This window comes from Pseudophryne corroboree, chromosome 2 (genome assembly GCF_028390025.1).
Source record: "Pseudophryne corroboree isolate aPseCor3 chromosome 2, aPseCor3.hap2, whole genome shotgun sequence".
NCBI lineage: Eukaryota > Metazoa > Chordata > Amphibia > Anura > Myobatrachidae > Pseudophryne > Pseudophryne corroboree.
The window spans coordinates 768,431,937-768,455,522 of record NC_086445.1 but is presented as its reverse complement, the minus strand read 5'-3'; the positions used below and the strand labels follow the sequence as shown (position 1 = coordinate 768,455,522).

The 23,586-nt window shown below is 44.0% G+C and overlaps 1 protein-coding gene across 2 annotated transcripts in view; it reads right to left on the bottom strand.

Annotated features, from left to right (window-relative positions):
• Window positions 1–213: 213 nt before the first annotated feature.
• Window positions 214–23,586, bottom strand: part of LOC135047928 (CD99 antigen-like) — a 45,602-nt gene continuing 22,229 nt past the window's right edge. For both annotated transcript variants that reach the window (XM_063955486.1, XM_063955487.1), the window contains exons 5-9: window positions 23,037–23,057; window positions 22,210–22,236; window positions 16,848–16,964; window positions 4,608–4,664; window positions 214–2,154 (exon numbers count right to left, since the gene is read on the bottom strand). In XM_063955486.1, coding sequence (XP_063811556.1) covers window positions 2,129–2,154; window positions 4,608–4,664; window positions 16,848–16,964; window positions 22,210–22,236; window positions 23,037–23,057 — 248 coding nt within the window. In that variant the 3' untranslated portion in view covers window positions 214–2,128. The remainder of the gene's footprint in view (window positions 2,155–4,607; window positions 4,665–16,847; window positions 16,965–22,209; window positions 22,237–23,036; window positions 23,058–23,586) is intronic.

Sequence of the window (23,586 nt, the reverse complement as noted above, 5' to 3'; positions counted from 1 at the left end):
ACATTTGCGAGTTACGGGTCAAGCTCGCACCTTCAAAATGTGCGAGAAGGTGCATAAAACAAACTTGCATACTATTACATTTAGTCGGTAAGGTCAATTATCTTCTTATGTTATACCATGTGTATGATACACAACAGTGGCTAACTGGGTAGCTTGAGAAACTTGCAACACCTCTATCAGTATTACCAGATATATTAAATCAAGACAAGCAAATATAAAAAAAGGTTTTATTTACTAGAGTACATTGTAACAGTCAATTGGCAAGCTTTAACATCAAGAAAAAAGCACAAGGAGGCAAACCCTTTTTATAGCCAGAACGCACATTTTGTTTCTTCCGCCTTCCAAGTCCCAAGTGACACCACACATCTGCTGCATTCACAGGGCCTAATTCAGTGAAGTACACAAACCAGATTGGAGGACACATCTCTATGCAAACATACATTTTGCCTCAATATGCCATGTAGCAGGAGAAGCCTGGTGTGAATGAGCTGACAGGTACCATGCAACTTTTTAGTGTTGGGTGTCTTTTTTGCCGAAAAGGCGTCTTATTCGTATCGCTATGCAAATGGGATGCCAACACAGACGCTGCCGATTAAAATGATATGCAGCATACCTGTATTCTCTGTGCATCTAGAGCTGTAACTGCATACGAAATGAAAACACTGTAACGTACCATTTCGAAAGCAGATACAGCTGCTTGTGCATCCTATTTGCCTGGAAAAAGTTGCACGTGTAGACACTCAGCGCTACCGAGTCAGGCCAAGGCATGGCGTGACTAGAATGGTTGTTTAATATGCAGTGAGGATAGATGCAAGTGTACACATCTGTACATCTCCAGTGGTGGGTGCCTGCGCACGACCCATTCTATGCATGTACAGAAAAGGTTCTGCACAGTCACATACAGTGCCCCCTAAACTACAGCCAGATTGACATGCTGTGGCCATTTGGGGGAAGGGAGTGGGCGGAGCCGGGGCAGCATTCCAGAGTGTTTCTGGGCCTCAATTACGGAGCTGTGAGGGGCAATCTGAGTAACCTCAGGTTACTCAGATGGCTGATGATCTTGCAAATTATCCGATTGGGATTTTGGATCTGCGATACCACCAGGAGGAGTCTCTTTCCTTCAGATGCCTCCTGCTGTATATTTAAACGCTGCTGCTGTGTCCAAAGACACAGCAGCAACATGAACTGTGGCCATCTCTGAATAAGGCAGAGTGTGAATTAAGTGTAGCTTGGGGGAAAACACAGGTCCGGTCATTACAACTACTACGGTTGCTTTATGGCAAACAGCAATTAAAAACACCTAATGGGGTGAACTCATTAACCCTTATGACCCAAGTAACCGTATCTACCTCTTTACCATTCTAATCTTACTAAACTTAACCTGCAATGGTTCTTTAGCCAAGCTTTTTATAAAGATGGGGCTGGTACAACAGAAAGATTTATGAAGTAGTGCTCAACCCCAAAATAGGTATTTCCCATGAGAATATAACATATTGCATATCTAATAATCAGGGAAATATGGACCCCCACATGGTTATCTTACAGGCCTACGATATATAGAGAATGGAAAAAGGACATGTATATTTCTAGTCATCAAACATTAAAATGTACTCTTAAAGCTGCACCACCACTTAAGTGGCAAAACGCTGCAGTAAACTAATTTAAAATGATTGCAATTGGGGTGAGCAAGAGGATCAAACAGTAGTTCCAACATCCTACTGCAGCTTCTGATTGGTTCTGCAATCAGGGTGTAAATGGAAAGACCACCTATACCCCTAATAAGGGAACCAAACAGCCCACAGAATGGTTCTCTGTGTAGGGCGATTTTTTACAGGATTTTAAAAAACACACACAAGACAAAAATAATTGACACTTAAAATCCATGGACAATTTCCCTCTTGCATTAATCAAAGCTATATCAATTAGGAGGGCAGAGAACCATCTCAGAATTCCACAAAAATTCTAGTTGTGCTTCTTTTTTGCTGTCCACTGAAAGGGTGGAATTTTCAAGTCTTTTTGTAAAACCTCAATAGAAAAAAACAAAAATTAAAAAAAAAACCACTTTCTCCAGGAATTGCTTTTCTGTGGGCAGCCTTGTGGGGCATGTTAACAATCCTTCATTCAGCATTTATTTCTGAAGTAGAGTACTTTGGACTGGAAAAAAAATGGAAAAGACACTGTAAAAATACTATTATGCAAAGCATATTTGAAACCACCCAACAAACCCCACATTGAAATGCATTATTTCTAAGAAAAATTGAATCCTTGATACAAAGAGAAAAACAAAAAAAAACAAAAAAAAACAAATGGGGGAGTATCTGGATCAGTACTGCACTCATGGATGAGGAAGAAAACCTCTGCTGTACATATTCAGATAACATACAGATGTGTCCTCATACATCTAGCCTCAATACGCCATGTACAGAGAGATGAAAGCAGATCCCATGCAACTCTAACGTGGGAAGTCTTTTTTGTCAAAAATGTGTCTTATTCGCATCTCTATTCTGATAAGATGCACAAACAGACTCTACAGATTAAAATGATATGCATCATTCCTATATTGTGTGTGTGACTACGGCTGAAATGCTAAGTTACAGTGTTTGCCCGGAACACACTGTAACATAGCATTTCATATGCAGATACATCCGCAGTGACACACAGAATATAGGCATGTCATTTTATTTCAGCAGAGTCAGCTTGTGCATCTTATTTGCATAGCGACGCAAATAAAATCCACTTTTGCAGAAAAATGCACAAAAAGACACCCGGCATTAGTAAACGTGCTCATGATTAGGCACAACTAGCAGGGCTGTCTGACATGACTGCAGCAACGATGAAGGAGGACACATCTGTAAGGGTAGCTTTGCATACAATTATTTTGTCCAGAAACAGACTTGGGACATTCCCTGCTCCAGCATCTCGTTCTGTCACTGATGCCATCAAATAGTTTTTCATTAGTGGTGCCACCAGATCGCTTCCACAAAATTGACCCTTCCATTTCCAACTTGCGTTGGAGATAGTGTGGCCACATTTTTTCCCTAAACATGGACACGACCAAAACTTATCCCATTCTGGACGTTGATCAATTCAACCATAACTGGCCTCTCCACCACCCTCACTCTCATAAAAGTTATTATGTGCACGCAAAAAAACAAACACACAAAACAGCCAATAGAGCCTTAAACCTGGCCAAATACACTGCAATATAGGGTAAATTCATGCATGTCTACAGCTTTAGGACAACAAAAACTAATCTACCTACATAATAGAATTCTCTGAAGCTTCCTTATAGCAAATGAGAAGATATATCCAATTAAATGCAAGAGTGGCTCAACCATAAGCTATGAATTAAAACTGCTCATTATTTGAAAGCAGTTAAATCTGCATTCCCACATGTTTTCCCTCGGGTGCCATAGTTAATTTCAGAACCTGACCAATAGCTAGGTGTCTACGCAGACCAATACGAAAAAGCCCAATTCAGATTCAGACAATATTTAAAAAAAACAAAAACAATACCCCTACCACCTATAGTTTGCTACATCTAAGACAACGAAACCCCAGGGGATGCTCCATGGTGCACTAAGGGTTCTCTCACAGACCTAAGTGACAACTGGTATTGGGAATGGAAGGGCCAACCATGAGTTATTAGTAAAATTTAGGTAGTAGTGCAGATTTAAATAACTTTAAGTTTTTCATATAACACAAGTTGGTTATAGAACAATCCAAATCAAAACATACCATGGCACTGCTGCTCTTTTAAACTATTGCATTACTTCATTATCACTGACATTCACATAACTATAACCATACTTGCAAATACGTCACATTTTCTTGATTTGTCTATTTTTGCTTATTTGAACCGAGACCTTAAATCAGTATTTTTGGTATACAACCTTAATACAATTATTCCTACTCTAAGGGGGACATTTACTAAGCAGTGAAAAGAGTGGAGAAGTGAGCCAGTGGAAAAGTGCCCATGGCAACCAATCAGCACTAAAGTAACATCTATAATTTGCATACTATAAAATTATACAGAGCTGCTGATTGGTTGATGGGGCACCTTCTACACTGGCTCACTTCTCCGCTCTTATCACTTGTTAGTAAATGTCCCACTGATAGTCATGCTACGGTGAAAGGTGGCAACGTAAAATATATAAAGACCACAGGAAAATTCCAGTAGACCATTTAAAGTGAGTCACTAGTCACTCCGCTTATTTAATATACTAAACAGAATTTTTTGTTTTCCCGTCTTGAAAACATGTACATCACATGCCTCATTCCCGATGAGTAAACACATGGATATTTTTATTGGGTGGCAGGAAGGAATTCAGCTCTATGAATGGTCTAAGACCACCAGGAAACTGCAAATACAAGCTTGAAAAGGCGTCAGAAATGAATTATACACAATTGAATAAAGCTCAGTTATACCCTCCCACTATGGCTCATCTGTGACCACATCTTCCATGGAAGGTATAATGCTAAACTTCTGTAACAGTTTTGTTACTTTACCAAACCACTCATTGACTAAAAACAAAACTTCATAAAACAGGCTGCACATAAATACTTGTGATCAGGCAGTAGACGGGCTGATGTTATACACTCCTCACCTTGTGGTTCTGCCTGGTCTCCTTTGTGAGCATCTGGATTTACATTTTCTGGATCATCTAAATCAAATGTAGGTATAACTGTTATTTCTGTGCCATGGTTCTAAATATTAAATCATAATACGACAGCTTATGGTGCCCACACACGGTACAATTCCCGCATGCTATTTGATCTTTTTAGCTCAAATCGCAACGTGTGTATTGTCCCTTGCGATGCAATGCGCGCTCCCGTCTAGCCCATATCTCAAGGCAAAATAGTATGTGCAGTCAGGTATTTTTGTACTACATCGCATATATATTACATTGTAGTGTATTCGAAATTGGATGTGGTTCAAATAGAGCCATGTGTACACTCCAAATTGCACAGCACACATTGTATAGGCTCAAATCGCACCTAGCACAATAGCACCATGTGTGGGCTCCATTAAACGGAAGAGCTTAATAACTTGTTAAAAAAAAATAAAAAAAATATTTGCAAACATTATTGTTATATTTGGAGTTTTTCTGCCACCAAAATCCAGCATCATGGTTTGTAAGTTAAGTCTAGGTTACTTAGAAATTTTCACATAAACATTGTATAGCCCTTCTCAATTTGTTTTGTGTTTTCTATATTATTAATGGCAAAAATGACATCTACCATAGTATCTGAAGAGTCAACTTTAACCAAGACTAAAAAGTTAATAAAAAGAAAAAAAAAGTTCTTACAGCTGCTCAGTTTTGTTGCACACCCATATTTACATCCACAACAGCAATACCAAGTCCCCCTGACCCATGACCATCTCCTGGGAAAGAATGGCCAGCTTAAATCATTAGGCTCTTGGGGGTCTACTTACTAAGCCTTGGATGGAGATAAAATTGCTGTAGATAAAGTACCAGCCAATCAGCTCCTAACTGTCATTTTTCAAACACAGCCTGTGACATGGCAGTTAGGAGCCGATTAGCTGGTACTTTATCTCCAGCGATTTCATCTCCATCCAACTCTTAGTAAACCAAATGTAAAAGGAAAGCGTGCTCAGACAGGTGGGGTAGCTGCTGGAACAGAGGACCAGGAGAGATGGAGGGAAGTCCATTATTCTTATTTTATCCTCCATAGTTACATTTAATAATAAAACATAATTTCATCTGCTGCCAGATAGACATTGCTTGCAATAGAAATGGCAACCAGGGGGAAAAAAAAAAACAAGATTTATGGTAAGAACTTACCTTTGTTAAATCTCTTTCTCCACAAGGATAGACATTGAGGTGTAGAGTAGGATCTTGATCCGAGGCACCAACAGGATGAAAAGCTTTGACTGTTCCCAGAATGCATAGCGCCACCTCCTCTATAACCCCACCTCCCTGCACAGGAGCTCAGTTTAGTTAACCATCCCAATGCAGTAGCAGGAAGAGAGACGACAACGGTTAGTAGCCACATACACCACACTCTCACGACAGGAGAAGTGTCAGCGCCTAATGCCATAGCAACCCAAAGAAGCTAAGTGCGTCAGGGTGGGCGCCTTGTGGAGTCCAGTGTACCTCGCAGAAAGATTTAACAAAAGGTAAGTTCTTAAAATAAATCTCGGTTTCTGCTGCGGGGTACACTGGGCTCCACAAGGATAGACATTGGGGATGTCCTAAAGCAGTTCCTTATGGGAGGGGACGCACTGTAGCGGGCACAAGAACCCGGCGTCCAAAGGAAGCATCCTGGGAAGCGGCAGTATCGAAGGCATAGAACCTTATGAACGTGTTCACAGAGGACCACGTAGCCGCGTTGCACACTTGTTCAAGGGTCGCACAACGGCGGGCCGCCCAAGAAGGTCCAACAGACCGAGTAGAATGGGCCGTAATGTGAGCAGGAGCTGATAGACCAGCCCTTACATAAGCATGTGCAATCACCATTCTAATCCATCTGGCCAAAGTTTGCTTGTGAGCAGGCCAGCCCCGTTTGTGAAATCCAAACAGCACAAAGAGAGAATCAGATTTTCTAATAGAAGCAGTTCTCTTCACATAGATACGGAGAGCCCGTACCACATCCAAAGACCGCTCTTTGGGAGACAGATCAGGAGAAACAAGTGCCAGAACCACAATCTCCTGATTAAGGTGGAACGAAGAAACCACCTTAGGTAAATATACGGGACGAGTCCTAAGAACCGCCCGGTCACGGTGAAATATCAGATATGGGGAACTACCAGACAAGGCACCCAAATCCGACACTCTTCTAACTGAAGCAATAGCCAGCAGAAACAGCACCTTAAGGGAAAGCCACTTAAGATCAGCTGAACCAAGAGGTTCAAATGGAGACTCTTGTAACGCCTCCAAAACCACCGACAAGTCCCAAGGAGCCACAGGCAGGACATAGGGAGGTTGGATACGCAACACACCCTGAGTAAAGGTATGCACATCAGATAAGGTCGCAATTTTTCTCTGACAAGGCAGATATTTGAACATTGAGGGAGGTCAGACGTAGGCCTAAATCCAGGATTTATTCATGAATTCTTAAAAGGGAATAATTTACCAGATATATTGGGTCAGGACATATAGCGTAATGCAATGCAGGGGATCTGTTCCAAATAATGCCCTTAAATAGAATGGAGGTCCAGTAAAAGTCCAATTTTGAGAGTCTTTTATGAAATTAGAGAGTCCAATGTATTTTCCATACACCGCTAGAGGGTTATGAAGCGTGTCCCATATATAGGCGAGTACCAGCTTTTTCATACCTTTGAAAAAGCTGCAAGCTCTATGCAGCGAAACGCGTCAGTGTTATCTATTGGAACAGGACTATCTCCATTTGGATCCGAACCAGCCCTTTTTATCCACCAGTTATCCAGAGGAGCTACAGAGAGGCACCATCTAACCACTGCATTGCATGAGGCACTCACCTATATATGGGACACACTTCATAGCCCTCTAGCGGTGTATGGAAAATACATTGGACTCTCTAATTTCATAAAAGACTCTTACGCTATATGTCCTGACCCAATATATCGGGTAAATAATTCCCTTTTAAGAATTCATGAATTCATGTGGTATACTAATTAGTGCACAGGATATAGTTTTTTAGAAATATTTTTAATAAACTGTTTTAAATTTGACACATTAAGTGTAATCAATTGCTCTTTACTCCTGGAGCGCAGCCTCTCCTTTTGCTTTTCTTTTTGTTATACATTGGGAGTGACTTCCCTCTATATATTGGCTGCTGCTTAGCGGGGCATCTTGTCTCATAGCGCCCGAATATTTTTGGTTATAACCTTTTTCTGCATCTAAATCCAAGCCCTGCTGAAGAAAAGCCAAACAACTTGGCTATACTAAACTTGGAAGCGTCATAATCGTTAGATGCACACCAAACAAAGTAAGAATGCCAGACCCTATAGTAAATCCGAGCCAAAGCCAATTTCCGGGCCCGCAACATAGTTTGAATGACCGCCTCAGAAAACCCTTTAGCCCTTAAGACGGAAGCTTCAAGAGTCACGCCGTCAAAGACAGCCGGGCTAGGTCCTGGTAGACACAGGGGCCCTGAACGAGGAGGTCTGGGCGTTGTGGAAGTAGAATTGGACACTCTGACGATAGGCCTTGCAGGTCTAAGAACCAGTGCCGTTTGGGCCACGCTGGAGTTATGAGAAGCAGAATTCCTTTTTCTTGCTTGAACCTCTGAATTACCCTGGGCAGGAGTGACACCGGAGGGAACACGTACGGCAGCCGAAACCTCCACGGCACCGCCAGCGCATCCACGAATGCTGCTCGAGGGTCCCTTGTCCTTGCTCCGAATACTGGAACCTTGTGATTGTGTTGAGACGCCATCAGATCTACGTCTGGAAGGCCCCACTTTTCCACTAGGAGTTGAAACACTTCTGGATGGAGGCCCCACTCGCCGGCATGTACGTCCCGACGACTGAGAAAATCCGCATCCCAATTCAGGACTTCCGGAATGAATAGTGCCGATATGGCCGGTAGATGGCGTTCCGCTCAATGTAGAATCCGTGAGACTTCCTTCATTGCCAAACGGCTTCGAGTGCCGCCTTGATGATTTATGTATGCCACTGTGGTGGCGTTGTCAGACTATACTTGAACAGGACGGTTCTGAATTAAATGCTGGGCCAGGTTCAATGCATTGAAGACTGCCCGCAATTCCAGAATGTTGATTGAGAGGAGGGACTCCTCCTTGGTCCACCGACCCTGAGGGGAGTGTTGCTACAGCACCGCGCCCCAACCTCTTAGACTGGCATCCGTTGTCAACAGGACCCAGTTGGATATCCAGAAGGGACGGCCCCTGCACAATTGTTGGTCCTGGAGCCACCAGAGCAGCGACAGACGAACCTCCGGAGTCAATGAGATCTTGTGAGACCTGATCCAGTGAGGCAGGCTGTCCCACTTGACTAGAATTAGCCTCTGGAGGGGGCGAGAATGGAATTGAGCATACTCCACCATGTCGAATGCTGAGACCATGAGGCCCAACACCTGCATCGCCGAATGTATCGACACTTGCGGACGAGAAAGGAAGCAACGAATCCTGTCCTGAAGCTTCAGGACTTTCTCCTGAGACAAGAACAACCTCTGGTTGTGGGTGTCCAATAGCGCTCCCAGGTGCACCATGCTCTGAGCAGGGACCAGGGAGGATTTCCTCCAGTTGATGAGCCACCCGTGGGCTTGTAGAAACCGGACCGTCATATCCAGATGACGTAGGAGAAGTTATGGGGAATTTGCCAGGATTAACAAGTCGTCCAGATATGGCAGTATCTTGACTCCTTGACGGCGGAGTACCACCGTCATCACCGCCATGACTTTGGTGAAGACTCGCGGAGCCGTAGTTAAGCCAAAAGGTAACGCCCGAAACTGGTAATGGAGGTTGCCAATTGCAAACCTCAGGTATTGCTGATGTGACGCTGCTATAGGAATATGCAGGTAAGCATCCTGTAGACCATGTAGTCCCCAGGTACCAAGGTCAGAACTATAGAGCGAAGGGTTTCGATACGAAACTTGGAAATCTTCACAAACCTGTTCAATGCCTTGAGGTTGAGAATGGGCTGGGAGGACCCATTCGGTTTCGGGACTAGAAACAGCGGAGAATAATACCCCCGGCCCCTCTGCGCAAGAGGCACCTGTACTACGACTCCTGTATCCAGGAGGGTTTGTACCACCGAATGTAGTGTTTGTCTTTGTCTGGTCCAACGGGACGTCTGTCCGGCAAAATCGATGAGGGGGTCGGTTTTTGAAGGCTATAGCGTAACCTCGAGTGACGACTTCCCGTACCCAGGCATTTGTAGTGGTCTTCAACCATTCCTGGGTATACCCTAGAAGCCGGTCCCCCACCCTGGGATCCCCCAGGGGGAGGCCCGCCCCGTCATGTGGTAGGCTTATCGGTCTTGGAAGCTGGCTGATGGGCCGCCCAGGCTCTTTTGGGGTTTGGCTTACCAGGTTTGGAAGTGCGGGTATGCTTGTTGTATGCCTGACCTTTTGCTTTACCTGAAGGACGAAAGGGGTGAAAGGAAGTACCTTTAGCCTTCGACACAGAAGGAGTGGTACTTGGCTACTGCCAAGACTGCCTGTCTGCCAAGTCAGCCACTATCTTATTTAAATCCTCCCAAAACAGAATAACTCCCTTGAAAGGGAGTACCTCCAGGTTTTTTCTAGAGTCCAGATCCACAGACCAGGATTTCAGCCACAATATTCGGCGAGCCAGGACTGATGTAGTAGAGGCCTTGGCTGCTAGGATACCGGCATCAGAAGCCGCCTCTTTAATATAGCGAGAAGCTGTGACAATATATGACAAGCATTGTCTAGCATGGTCAGAAGAGATTTCAGCTTATAACTCCAAGGCCCATGCTTCAATAGCCTCTGCAGCCCATGTAGCTGCAATAGTGGGCCTTTGTGCAGCACCCGTAAGGGTGTAAATCGCTTTCAGACAACCCTCCACACGTTTATCCGTAGGCTCTTTGAGAGACGTGACGGTAGCGACAGGTAGAGCTGAGGAAACCACCATCCTAGCCACATGCGAGTCTACTGGAGGAGGAGTTTCCCAATTTTTAGACAGCTCTGGCACGAGGGGATAGCGAGCCAGCATCTTCTTTTGAGGCACAAACTTCTTACCCGGGTTTTCCCAGGGTTCCTGACGTATATCCACTAGGTGGTCAGAGTGAGGTAAAACTTGTTTAACCACCTTCTGACGCTTGAACCTATCTGGTTTCTTAGGAGGGACGGATGGCTCGGGATCATGCGTAATCTGCAAAATCAACTTAATAGCCTCCAAAAGATCAGGAACATCCACATGTGAACTACCCTCCCCATCAGCAGTATCGGTGTCGGAATCTGTGGGGTCAGTTTAAGTGCCGTCTTCATCAGACGAGGTGTCAGTGACAGCAGTGGATTGTGAGGAGATAAGAGGTCGCTTAGAGGACCCCTTGAGCTTGGGCGAGCGAGGGTCAGACTTTTTAGTAGTCAGGGACTGGTTCAACTTCTTCAATGGAGTAGATAAATCATCCACCCACAGCGGGTTAGCTGCAGGGACCACATACGGTTGTACCGGCATAGGGGGTCCCCATAGGGGGTGTTCGTTTATTAACTAGCGTATGTAGAAGCGTGGAAAAAGCGGCCCACGGTGGGTCATTAGGTACCTCCGTTGCCACAGTCCCACTGAGGGGCAAGGAGCCCCCAGAAACATAGCCCACAGCTGCTATATTCTCTTCATAGGGATCTGTGGCTTCAGCAACACCGGCAGTGTGTTCAGCCCCAGAACAGTTACCCTCAGTAGCAGACATGATATAACTTGTAGTACAGGTGGAGTATCCCTTATCCAAAATGCTTGGGACCAGAGGTATTTTGGATATCGGATTTTTCCGTATTTTGGAATAATTGCATACCATAATGAGATATCATGGTGATGGGACCTAAGTCTAAGCACAGAATGCATTTGTGTTTCATATACACCTTATACACACAGCCTGAAGGTCATTTTAGCCAATATTTTTTAGAACTTTGTGCATTAAACAAAGTGTGTCTACATTCACACAATTTATTTATGTTTCATATACACCTTATTCACACAGCCTGAAGGTCATTTAATACAATATTTTTTAATAACTGTGTGTATTAAACAAAGTTTGTGTACATTGTGCCATCAAACAACAAAGGTTTCACTATTTCATTCTCACTCAAAAAAGTCCGTATTTCGGAATATTCCATATTTCGGAATATTTGGATATGGGATACTCAACCTGTATCAAGTAACACAGTACAATTGGCAGCAGCACAATACCTCTTACCCAAACCCCTGCGCAGTGTAGTCAGCACTAGCAGAGATAAAGGAGAGATATGGTGACTAAAATCACAGAGAAAAATACGTATTAAAGTATATCTTTGTGAAAATCCTATATAAATCTAAAACCTGACGCACCAAGCCCCCTCAGGTTATAGAATATAGGGATAGCAAGTTGAGTGAAAGACACGAAATGGACACCACTCAGCTAGTTAATGCACACACATAGTCACAGTTTGTACAATGCAGAGGTTATTACTAACAATAATACTGCACTGGACTAGCTTATACACTGGCTCAAAAAAATAAAGGGAACACTAAAATAACACATCCTAGATCTGAATGAATGAAATATTCTTATTAAATACTTTGTTCTTTACATAATTTTTGTGTGATTTTGTTGTCAGCACATTCAACTATCAATGGAAATCAAATTTATTAACCCATGGAGGTCTGGATTTGGAGTCACACTCAAAATTAAAGTGGAAAAACACACTACAGGCTGATCCAACTTTGATGTAATGTCCTTAAAACAAGTCAAAATGAGGCTCAGTAGTGTGTGTGGCCTCCACGTGCCTGTATGACCTCCCTACAACGCCTGGGCATGCTCCTGGTGAGGTGGCGGATGGTCTCCTGAGGGATTTCCTCCCAAACTTGGACTAAAGCATCCGCCAACTCCTGGACAGTCTGTAGTGCAACGTGGCATTGGTGGATGGAGCGAGACATGATGTCCCAGATGTGCTCAATTGGATTCAGGTCTGGGGAACGGGCGGGCCAGTCCATAGCATCAATGCCTTCGTCTTGCAGGAATTGCCGACACACTCCAGCCACATGAGGTCTAGCATTGTCTTGCATTAGGAGGAACCCAGGGCCAACCGCACCAGCATATGGACTCACAAGGGGTCTGAGGATCTCATCTCGGTACCTAATGGCAGTCAGGCTACCTCTGGCGAGCACATGAAGGGCTGTGCGGCCCCCCAAAGAAATGCCACCCCACACCATTACTGACCCACTGCCAAACCGGTCATGCTGGAGGATGTTGCAGGCAGCAGAACATTCTCCTTGGCGTCTCCAGACTCTGTCACGTCTGTCACATGTGCTCAGTGAGAACCTGCTTTCATCTGTGAAGAGCACAGGGCGTCAGTGGCGAAATTGCCAATCTTGGTGTTCTCTGGCAAATGCCAAACGTCCTGCATGGTGTTGGGCTGTAAGCACAACCCCCACCTGTGGACGTCGGGCCCTCATACCACCCTCATGGAGTCTGTTTCTAATCGTTTGAGTAGACACATGCACATTTGTGGATTGCTGGAGGTAATTTTGCAGGGCTCTGGCAGTGCTCCTCCTGTTCCTCCATGCACAAAGGCGGAGGTAGCGGTCCTGCTGCTGGGTTGTTGCCTCCTCCACATCTCCTGATGTACTGGCCTGTCTCCTGGTAGCGCCTCCATGCTCTGGACACTACGCTGACAGACACAGCAAACCTTCTTGCCACAGCTCGCATTGATGTGCCATCCTGGATGAGCTGCACTACCTGAGCCACTTGTGTGGGTTGTAGACTCCATCTCATGCTACCACTAGAGTGAAAGCACCGCCAGCTTTCAAAAGTAACCAAAACATCAGCCAGAAAGCATAGGAGCTGAGAAGTGGTCTGTGGTCACCAACTGCAGAATAACTCCTTTATTGGGAGTGTCTTGCTAATTGCCTATAATTTCCACCTGTTGTCTATTCCATTTACACAGCAGCATGTGAAATTGATTGTCAATCAGTGTTGCTTCCTAAGTGGACAGTTTGATTTCACATTAGTGTGATTGACTTGGAGTTACATTGTGTTGTTTAAGTGTTCCCTTTATTTTTTGAGCAGTGTATATATAGCTATGTAGTCGATAGATATAACACTGCACAGTAAGAACTGGATGTATATCACAGGGTAATTGTACTAGAAAATCCTGACTAAATGCACTCTTTTAACTAACACTGTCTAAAAGTCAGGTAGAATACTTAAGTGTCATGTAAAGTCACAGCACTGACAACCAGGCGGCTTTACACAGGAGGATTTGCCCAAGGAGTTCCAGGAACAGTGAAGCTGAGAGAAATGGTGCCCAGACACTGACAGGGAGTGAGGGAGAGACAGATATGCAGCTCCAGGGCGGGAACATTTGTGGGAAATGGTGCCCTGGGGCTGGGGGAGGGGCTTCAGGTCTAAGCCTTATCCCCCTGCTGGCAAAACCACCGGGTACTGTGGGCTCTTATTAAACTGGTTTAGAGAGAAAACCTGACCTGCGCCCATGCCCTGGTGATCTAGTGGGATCACCTGTACTGCCACAGTGTCCACCGCCAGCGCGCGCGGCCCGCCTCCCACTGACCGAGCCGGATCGCGATAAAGTACGGGTCCCGCAAGTGGGACCCACTCACCACCTCCCGAAGCACGGCCACGCGATCCCGGAGAGCCCCCGACGTGTGTGCCTGACCATGAAGAAAACCGGAGCCTCCTGCTGTAGTTACCCGGCAACCAGGGCTCGGGAGTGTACAGCACCGCTGGGGAGAGCTGGAGCTGCAGCAGAGAATGTCTCTGACATTTACACACCGCTGCTGCCCTTGTAGTCTTCACTTCTACTTCAAAAAAGCTCTTCTTAGGGCTGCCTGGAGCAGCCCCTCTGTTATGTGCCTGCTTACTGCAGCACCAACTACAAAACTGAGCTCCTGTGCAGGGAGGCGGGGTTATAGAGGAAGCGGCGCTATGCATTCTGGGAACAGTCAAAGCTTTTCAGCCTGTTGGTGCCTCGGATCAAGATCATACTTTACACCCCGATGTCTATCCTTGTGGAGCCCAGTGTACCCCGCAGCAGAAAAATTCTGACAATTGCCAAACATAGTTGGATTAGGGTTAGGCTTGGGGTACTTACCGCTGGAACAGTCGCATTGCATAGAGTCAACATTGTTAGCATGTCAATATTTCATTAGTGTCAACATGCTCAGTGTCTACATCCGTGTTTCACAACTTCAGTCCTCAGGGATTCCTTAAAGTGCATGTTTTACAGATCTCAGTAATCACAAGGCAAATAATTAGCTACACATGAGGATCTTTAAAATGTGTACGTCAGTAATGAATACACCTGTGCACTAGGTAGGAGATCTGCAAAACTTGCAATGATAGGGCTGCCTGAGGACAGGTGGTGTTGGGAAACACTGGTCAACATGGTCAATGTCGACATGCTCATGTCGAAATTCTAACCATCTACAAATATACTGAATCCCATGTATGTCCTTAAAAAGTTTCTAAAAATGAAAAAAGTATCTCAAGAAACCATGGATGAAAAATAAGATGGACTATCACCAAGTCCAGACACAAAACCCATTGTTGAAATATGTAACGGAATTTGCTGCGCTATATAAGAAACTGTTAATAAATACATAAATGTGTAATTTAATAGTGTCATATGGATATGATATTGCAAGGCTGAATATATTTGTAAAGAAGTTCTCAAATCTGTCTTCAGGATTTACCATTATGTGTTATACACTCCTATGACAGAAAAACGGACACTTGTCTAGTATAAGGCTTATGTCCTCCATTTGACATGATTACAACAGCAACACGCTGGGCCATGGATTCCACAAGCTGTCAGGAGTACTGTGGACATATTGCACACCAAACTTCCTAAACAATGGTCCACATTTCCCCAATATTTGCTGGTGGTGGATTTGATTGCGATCTGTACTGCACCCAACATGTGTTTTATTGGGTTCAAATCTGGTGAATGAGGGGCCAACTCATTAGGTCAAACGGAGAGGAATATTTCTACTGCCATGGGCTTATGGCTACGGACCTGTGTCATGGTGCATGGTAGTGCTGAAAGAGCCCGTTTGTCACAATGCAAGTTCTCAGATCCTCCAACCTCAGCCTCTGATTCTTATTTACTGGCATGCATGTCTCACCCGGCCAGTCATCTCAGGATGTGCCCGTTTGTTCCTACTTCAGTACAATGCTTCTGCGGTCCGGGCTGCATGGGTGCCTGGAGGGCAGCTGACAACATCGTAGTCATTCACAGAGAGTTTGCACACGCATGACTCCAGTGTCCAATCCTGGTACAGGGAGTACCCTTTATAAACCATACCCAGGCACTTGTACTTCTCCAGTTCAACTTTTTTTGCCAGTTGGACTGTTGATCCCCTAATTAGAGGAGCATGATTTGGTAGAGAGCTAGGTTCTGCCTCAGTGCCTTCAAGCCAGTGATATTAGAAGTCCCAGCATCACTCATTGTGCTGGGTTATGAAACACGGATGTCAGCAGAAGATGGGGATGATAACCTTGCTTTGCTGTAGCCAAGGGCGTAGCTACCATAGGTGCAGACAGTGCAGCTGCTATGGGGCCCAGAGCCGAGAGGGGCCCACCTTCCCTGTCATAGTTACATGTGTTATACACATTTTATTGCCATTGGGTGGTACGTAGGGTCCTTTCAAACCTTTTCATTGGGGCCTGAAAAATATCTAGGTATCCCTCTGGACCTGCTCATTGTAGTGTGGTATAAAATGAACTGGAGGGCATTTTAATGTTATATAATATGAAATCGGGTGAACTGTAATGAGTCACAATATGAACAGGGAGCACAATAGATCATAATGTGAATTGGGGGTTCTGTGCGGCATAATGTGTACTGGCAGCTCTGAAATGTGACATAGGGTGAACGTAAGCACTACTGCGATTCATAAAAAAACTAGGGCACTACTATGGGGCATAACATTAAATAAGGCTCTACTATTGTTCAGAAAATGAACTAGGGCACTATTACAGGGCATAAAATTAACAACTGCTGCAGAGAAGTGTCTCTCTAGAAGCATTGGGACGGGGGGCCCCTTCAAAATGTTTCTATGGGGCCCTCAAAGTTCTGGCTACGCCCCTGGCTGTAGCTTACTATGAAATCATGAGATTTAAAAAATAATTCTACCTTTTGGACTAAAATGTAAACAGTTTTCTATAGCGCTACCAGTTATGCACACACAATATACACAAGTCTTACCTGCTCCTGCACCTTTGAAACACAGCTTTTTCTTCTGGTAAGCAATGAAACTGGACACCGCCCCGACAGCAGCCACAGCCACCGCACTCACAATACCGGCTATAACACTCTGATTTTCTACAAGAAATAGAAGATTCTAGTCAGGATAGTATGTCAAGATGCCACTCAAACAGGTCTAAATGTGAAAAAAAAACAGAAAAAAATGAGAAGAAGCATTTTTAATCAGATGCACAAGAACCACAATGATTGTTAAAATATCTATTCTTTATTCAATATACATTAAAATTGTAAGGACTGGTGAAATATTAAAATACACTGTGGTTAGAAAAATAACGGCGATATAAAACTACAAAAATCCAATCAATGATTACTCAATTTGATTTGTTTGTCCAAAATAAAAGGCTATTTTGCCTATGATGTGTGTGTGTGTGTGTGTGTGTGTGTGTGTGTGTGTGTGTGTGTGTGTGTTTATTCCATTGTCCTATATATTCATCTCTAGGTTAAACGACAAATTGTCAGTATATTACAGGTTGAGTCTCCCTTATCCAAAATGCTTGGGACCAGAGGTATTTTGGATATGGGATTTTTCCGTATTTTGGAATAATTGCATACCATAATGAGATATCATGGTGATGGGACCTAAGTCTAAGCACAGAATACATTTATGTTTCATATACACCTTATACACACAGCCTGAAGGTCATTTAATACAATATTTTTAATAACTTTGTGTATTAAACAAAGTTTGTGTACATTGAGCCATCAGAAAACAAAGGTTTCACTATCTCACTCTCACTCAAAAAAGTCCGTATTTCGGAATATTCCGTATTTCGGAATATTTGGATATGGGATACTCAACCTGTATTGATTTCTCCTTTACACTGCAAGCATATATCAGTTGTAACCCTCTCTGTGAATAACTCCGTATATTGCAACAAGGTATAATTGTTGTGGATATTTGGTTACATGGTATATACTTTGTTACTTTTTATATACCAGAACAATGTACATTCTTTACCCTGTCATCAGTCCTTTATTATCTGCCTTGCATAGGTTTCTTTAGGAGTTGAACAGGATGACATGTACTGGTTCATTTATACCCCTTTTCCACTAGTGTAGCACGGGTCGCAGCTGTGTCGCCTGACACGGCTGCGACCCGTGCTACAGCCCCCTGCAGACAGCGCTCACCAACCCGGCAATTGCCGGGTTGGTGACGCGCTAGTGACGGCGCTGGGAGATCACATGATCTCCCAGCGCAGCCTTCCCTATGCACTGTGAACGGGAGCCGTGTCGCCTCGACACGGCTCCCGTTCACACTAGACAGCTAGCCGGGTTGAACACGTGTTCAACCCGGCTAGCTACCCGCGTAGGATTCCCGGATCACTTGATCCAGGAATTTGCCGGGGAACCCGTTTCCACTAGGGAAAAACACCAGTGTTTAAAAAAAGCTAGTGGAAAAGGGGAATTATTTAATAAATCCTGTGTGTTTCTAACTAGGTGATTTATCGTGCCCTACGGGTGCGGCGTGCAATTTTTTTATTATATGCGGTATTACCTCCAATCATACTTGTGTGAGTGGTTAAATATTGCACGGACAAAGAGCGTGCGATGGTTAAGGGGTCAAAGCCCCCCTTGCAACGGTGTGAACAGTGCACGCAGGGCCTGATGTAGGTGCTGTGGTTGGGGGAGTGGTGGGTGTGAGGGAGACACGGATGAGGTCCAGGGGTGCCGCGGGTGTAGGAGGGGCGGTTGCGGGGGTGCTGCGGGAGGGTGCATGGGTGCCATGGGTGGGGGTCCGGAGGGGAGGAGCGGTTGCGGGGGTGCCGCGGGTGGGAGAGGGTGTCCGAAGCCACTGCAGGTGCTGGAGTGGGGGTGCCGCGGATGGGACCTGGAGGTACTGCAAGTGGGGGAGGGGCGGGTAATGCTTCTCCAGCTTCTCCTCCTGGAAGCAGCTAAGCTGCTGTCCTCCCTTTGGCAGTGGCTCTCCCGGAGACTCGCACAGCAGCCAGTCAATATTTTTAGCGCCGGTTTCCCAACGTGCCGCATTACAGGGAAGAGGATGCACTCCATAAACTACACCTCCCAGCTGGGGCTGGAATGGGCTGGAATGCTTCGGCGCTAAGGGCTGCTGGGAGGTGTAGTTTATTTAGTGCGTCAACTTTCCTGTAATGCGGTGCGTTGGGATACCGGCGCTAACAATAGTGACTGGCTGGCAGAGCTGACTGAATCAGCGCTAACAATAGTGACTGGCTGGCAGAACTGACTGAATCAGCGCTAACAATAGCGACTGGCTGGCAGAACTGACTGAATCAGTGTAAAAGGTGAAAAGATTCAGCATCCAGACATTACCCTCCGCGATATCACCCACTTTATCCGTTACTTTAGCCATCTCGGGGCTTCCAGGACCTCTGGGGATCTGGGCGTGGCTGTGGCGGGGAGGCACCCCTGTGACATCACGCGCAGAGGAGGCTCCGGGGCTCAGAGAGTATGCGGCGCAGTGAGGGCTATGAAAGCCTTCAGCTGCGCCGCTGTCATACACATTTATGCCGATGGCCGCAGATTTTGCTACACCTGCACCGCGGCTAGGGAGTGGGGATGGTTGATGCCGGGGTGGCAGGCGGACTGGCAGGACATAGGACGCTGCAGTAAAAAGGATTATTTTTTTTCCCCTCTCTACAGTGCAGAGACTTGCTGCAGCTACAGTGGCATACCCTCCACCTGTACCTTTTTGGCAGGTACAGTACCTTGTTTTTTTATGGTCCGAACCGATGTTTTGGCTCTCCAAACGTCCATTGAAAGTATAGGAAAAGGGGCATGGCCACGCCACTTTGGCCATGCCTCCTTTTCGAATTTGTAGCGATTGTTATGTGAAAATTGTTGGATGGTATGTTTCAGCAGATGCAGTGGGCCTCTTTTGGGGTGTGGACCTGGAGCTGCAGCTCCATCAGTCCCATTGTTAATCCTGCTCTGGGAACACAAAGCAGCCAAAGGGCAAAGCCTCCTATTGGATGTAACCTGTGTGGGAGGGCGTTTCTCGCCAAATCAGCTGTGGACTGGGTGTGATAGACCTGCTGCTAACCCAATGAGAGCTCCTAGCCATGCCCAGCGTTAGACACACAGGCACAGAGTCACAGATCTGGGTTACTATATAGGTGATGTCTCATCATCACTGAGGCTTTTTATCTGGGATAGATTTTATGTAGTCAGTGTCATCTACTTTACTATATATAGCACAGATCACATGCATGCTGCCATTCTTGACACATAATTTCCCTGCAATTTAATCAGGTTCTACAAAGAGATCCCTCATTAGGTTATTACATTAATATTATCTTATATATTGCCATGAACCTTAATAGTATTATTCTTTACAATATGCATGGATATAAAGCTGTGCAGTTTATGATATCACTGCTCCATTAGTAGTACTGGCTCAATACTGTGTCTCTACAATCAATGGAATTACACTAAATGTATTCACATTTTGTTACAATGTCAGTGGTGTTTGTATAGTCCATAGCTGCATCTCTGCTGTCACTGGAATTAGATTATAAGTGTCTGCATTAATTATATATCAGCAGGATGAAACATTTAGCAGTGTACTTGTATCGTGCTCGGCAGTCTGTATTGATGCCGCCCAGCTATGTATGCTTACACCGCTAGCTCAGCGCTGAGCTTAGCGTGTGTACGATCTAAAGCCGTGGCTCGCAGGCTTCCCCTCCTCTCTCAGTTTAGCAGCTACAGTGAAGAAAGCAGCCGCCGGCAGCGGAGGTGGTGGGAAGCTGTGCCCACACTATTAGATTGTCATGTAAACAGACATTTCAATATAAACACATCACATTTCACATGGAGTATTTAACACATTAATGGGAAAGCAGCCCACAGCCATTCCACCATAGGCTTCCTCAGGGCTCTCCCTGTGGAAGCCTCTGGTGGAACGGCCATGTAACCAGATATCCACAACAATTATACCTTGTTGCAATATACTGAGTTATCCACAGAGAGTTACAACTGATACAGTATGCTTGCAGTATAAAGGAGAAATCAATAATATACTGACAATTTGTCATTTAACCTAGAGATGACTATATAGGACAATGGAATAAAGACACAAACACACATAGGTCATAGGCAAAATAGCCTTTTATTTTGGACAAACAAATCACATTGAGTAATCATTGATTGGATTATTGTAGTTTTATATCACACTTTATTTTTCTAACCACACTATACTTTAATAATTCACAAGTCCCTACAATTATAACGTATATCGAATAAAGAATAGTTATTTTAACAAATCATTGTGGTTCTAGTGCATCCGATAAAAATGCTTCTTCTCTTTTTCTGTTTTTGTATGTAATTGTGGGTCTTTGACCTGTAAGCATTAGGATAGCACCTGCTAATAGAAACTCATTTCCATGATGGATGACTAAATGATGTTATTAAGTGTGAAGCAGAAGGAATCATCGAATATCTAAATATATGTAAAGAGATTTTAATTAACTGGCGTGGGATTTGTTCAACCCTGTATAGGTCAAAATGTGGTTCAACCTAAAATGTGAAACAGCGTCTGACAACTGCAGCTCACTTTACTCAGGCATACAGCAAAATACGTATCCTATACTACTGATACAAGGATGTGACTGGTTATTAGACTGGAACCTCTCCTAGGGGCTGATTCTGCATCACACACACAATGTCAACTTCATGTAGTTCAGAGATTTTGTGCAACTGCACAAGTTTCTGAAATCTTCTATAGCACAAGGGGGATTGGGACAGACATGTTGTGGAAAAGTGATGGGCGTTACTGGGAGGTGACTAGAAATTAATGGCAGTTTATGGGAGTACCGTGGGTGTGTCAATGCAAGCAGCTGAATACAGACACACAGCCATGGTGAGACTGAGAAACTGCACTACCTTGGGGCTGGTGCAAATTTTGATGGTGCAATCGACGGTGGAGCATAAGGATGCACCAATTGGTATTACAGCGTGCAGGAGCGCTAAAGGTGGGCACCTTGCACATTTGTCCACAAGGAAAGGAGTCTTAGCTACATTTGCATCCACTCAGAATCAGCTCCCTAATGGTTTTAGGTGTACGAGTGCTATATAGTTTCCTTAAATTCTTTGTTCAATCACAAACTCAAGTACATGAATCAATGATCTTTATAGCATAAGTATTAAACAACTGTAGAAGGTTAGGCGACAACTTTAAAATTTACAATTAGCTTAATTTTTTTTTTTTTTTTTTAAATGGTTCAAATAGGATTCATTCTTAGTATATAATACTACAAGACTCAGGGCACATCTTTATACTAGTGTACAAATCACACCACAAAATCAGTAACTACACATTTGGATTTACCTTGAGGCGGTTCCTCTCCACCACCACCTGCCAAAAAAATAAAAAAAAAAAGGCAAATGAAATTGTTGTTTACCAACTGTAAAACGTACTGCCCTGAGCTCAGTTTCTCATACATGTGCAAAGCAGATTGCAGAGACACAAGAGACATGCGGATTACACTCTAGAATGGCCAACAAACGTGCAGCATTTTATTACACCGGGGATCAGTTAATATAGGAAATTGGATTTGATTTCCATGATAGTTTGGTTGCCCCAATAATGTATATTCGCTATTTAATTTGAGGGTAGCAAAAGGGGCAAAAAGGGGAGAAAAATAAACCCACCACACATGATTTAGAGAGTAGACTGATACATCATTTAAAAAAAATTGTCACGAGAGAAAAAAAATCTAGTAAGTTGGGAAGGCATAGAACATACTCGATGGCTGCTCTGCGCGACCAATCAGTAGTTACATGTAAAAATACATGCATGAGTACAGAAACCAAGATAATTAAAAAAAAAAAGTTGAATCTTCCACTGCTTAATGTCAAATGGACACAAGTTGTTTGAACAGCTGAAGGATCTATTGACAGAAATGTTAACTAAATTTAAGAAAGGAACATTAATAAAGCTTTGAATTATTGGGATGTATATTTGGGTTTTGAAATACAACCCCCCCCCCCCCCAAAAAAAAAAAAGAAAAACAGGCAGGAATGGCCACTTTCAGTCATTACTAATTAGCCAAGTGCATGGGCAAGCAAAGCAAAAAGCATGGATGGTGGTAAACATTACAAATATCAGCTGTATATAAATGAAAAACAAAAAAATATATAAAAACAACAACTTACCAATTGGTTTATTGTCATGTCCTGAAACAATGAAAAACACGACAAGTGAGATGTATATATAGATAACAAAACAAAATAGATATGGATACAATGAAAGCCTTAAAAAATGCATCAACTGTACATATTTTTGGTAATTTTTTAAACAGTTGCTGGGTACAAATTATAGGTACTAATGTAGCCATTTTAAGAGTTCTATTTGGTTGTCCAGATAACTTAGGATGATTACATACCTACAGTATATTAGAACCTCTCACTGCTTCCACATTATCTCCTCATGTCCATAGATTCAACTCACCACCAAAAACCACTATTCAGGAGGTAAGAGGTGGTAGAATGCATTTCGCATGGAGTAGTCATTTATTACAGGGAAAATCCAGTTCATCACGTCTTTACAGTCCAGTGTTATTTTTGAGTTAAAGAAAAACAATAGGTCCCTATTTCCAGTGCACTTTGTTTGGCAACAGAAAAAAATAACCATCACCATAAAATCCAGACTTGTACATAGCATAACAGAATGTAGGTTTAGGCTTCCATAATATCCTGGCATTCT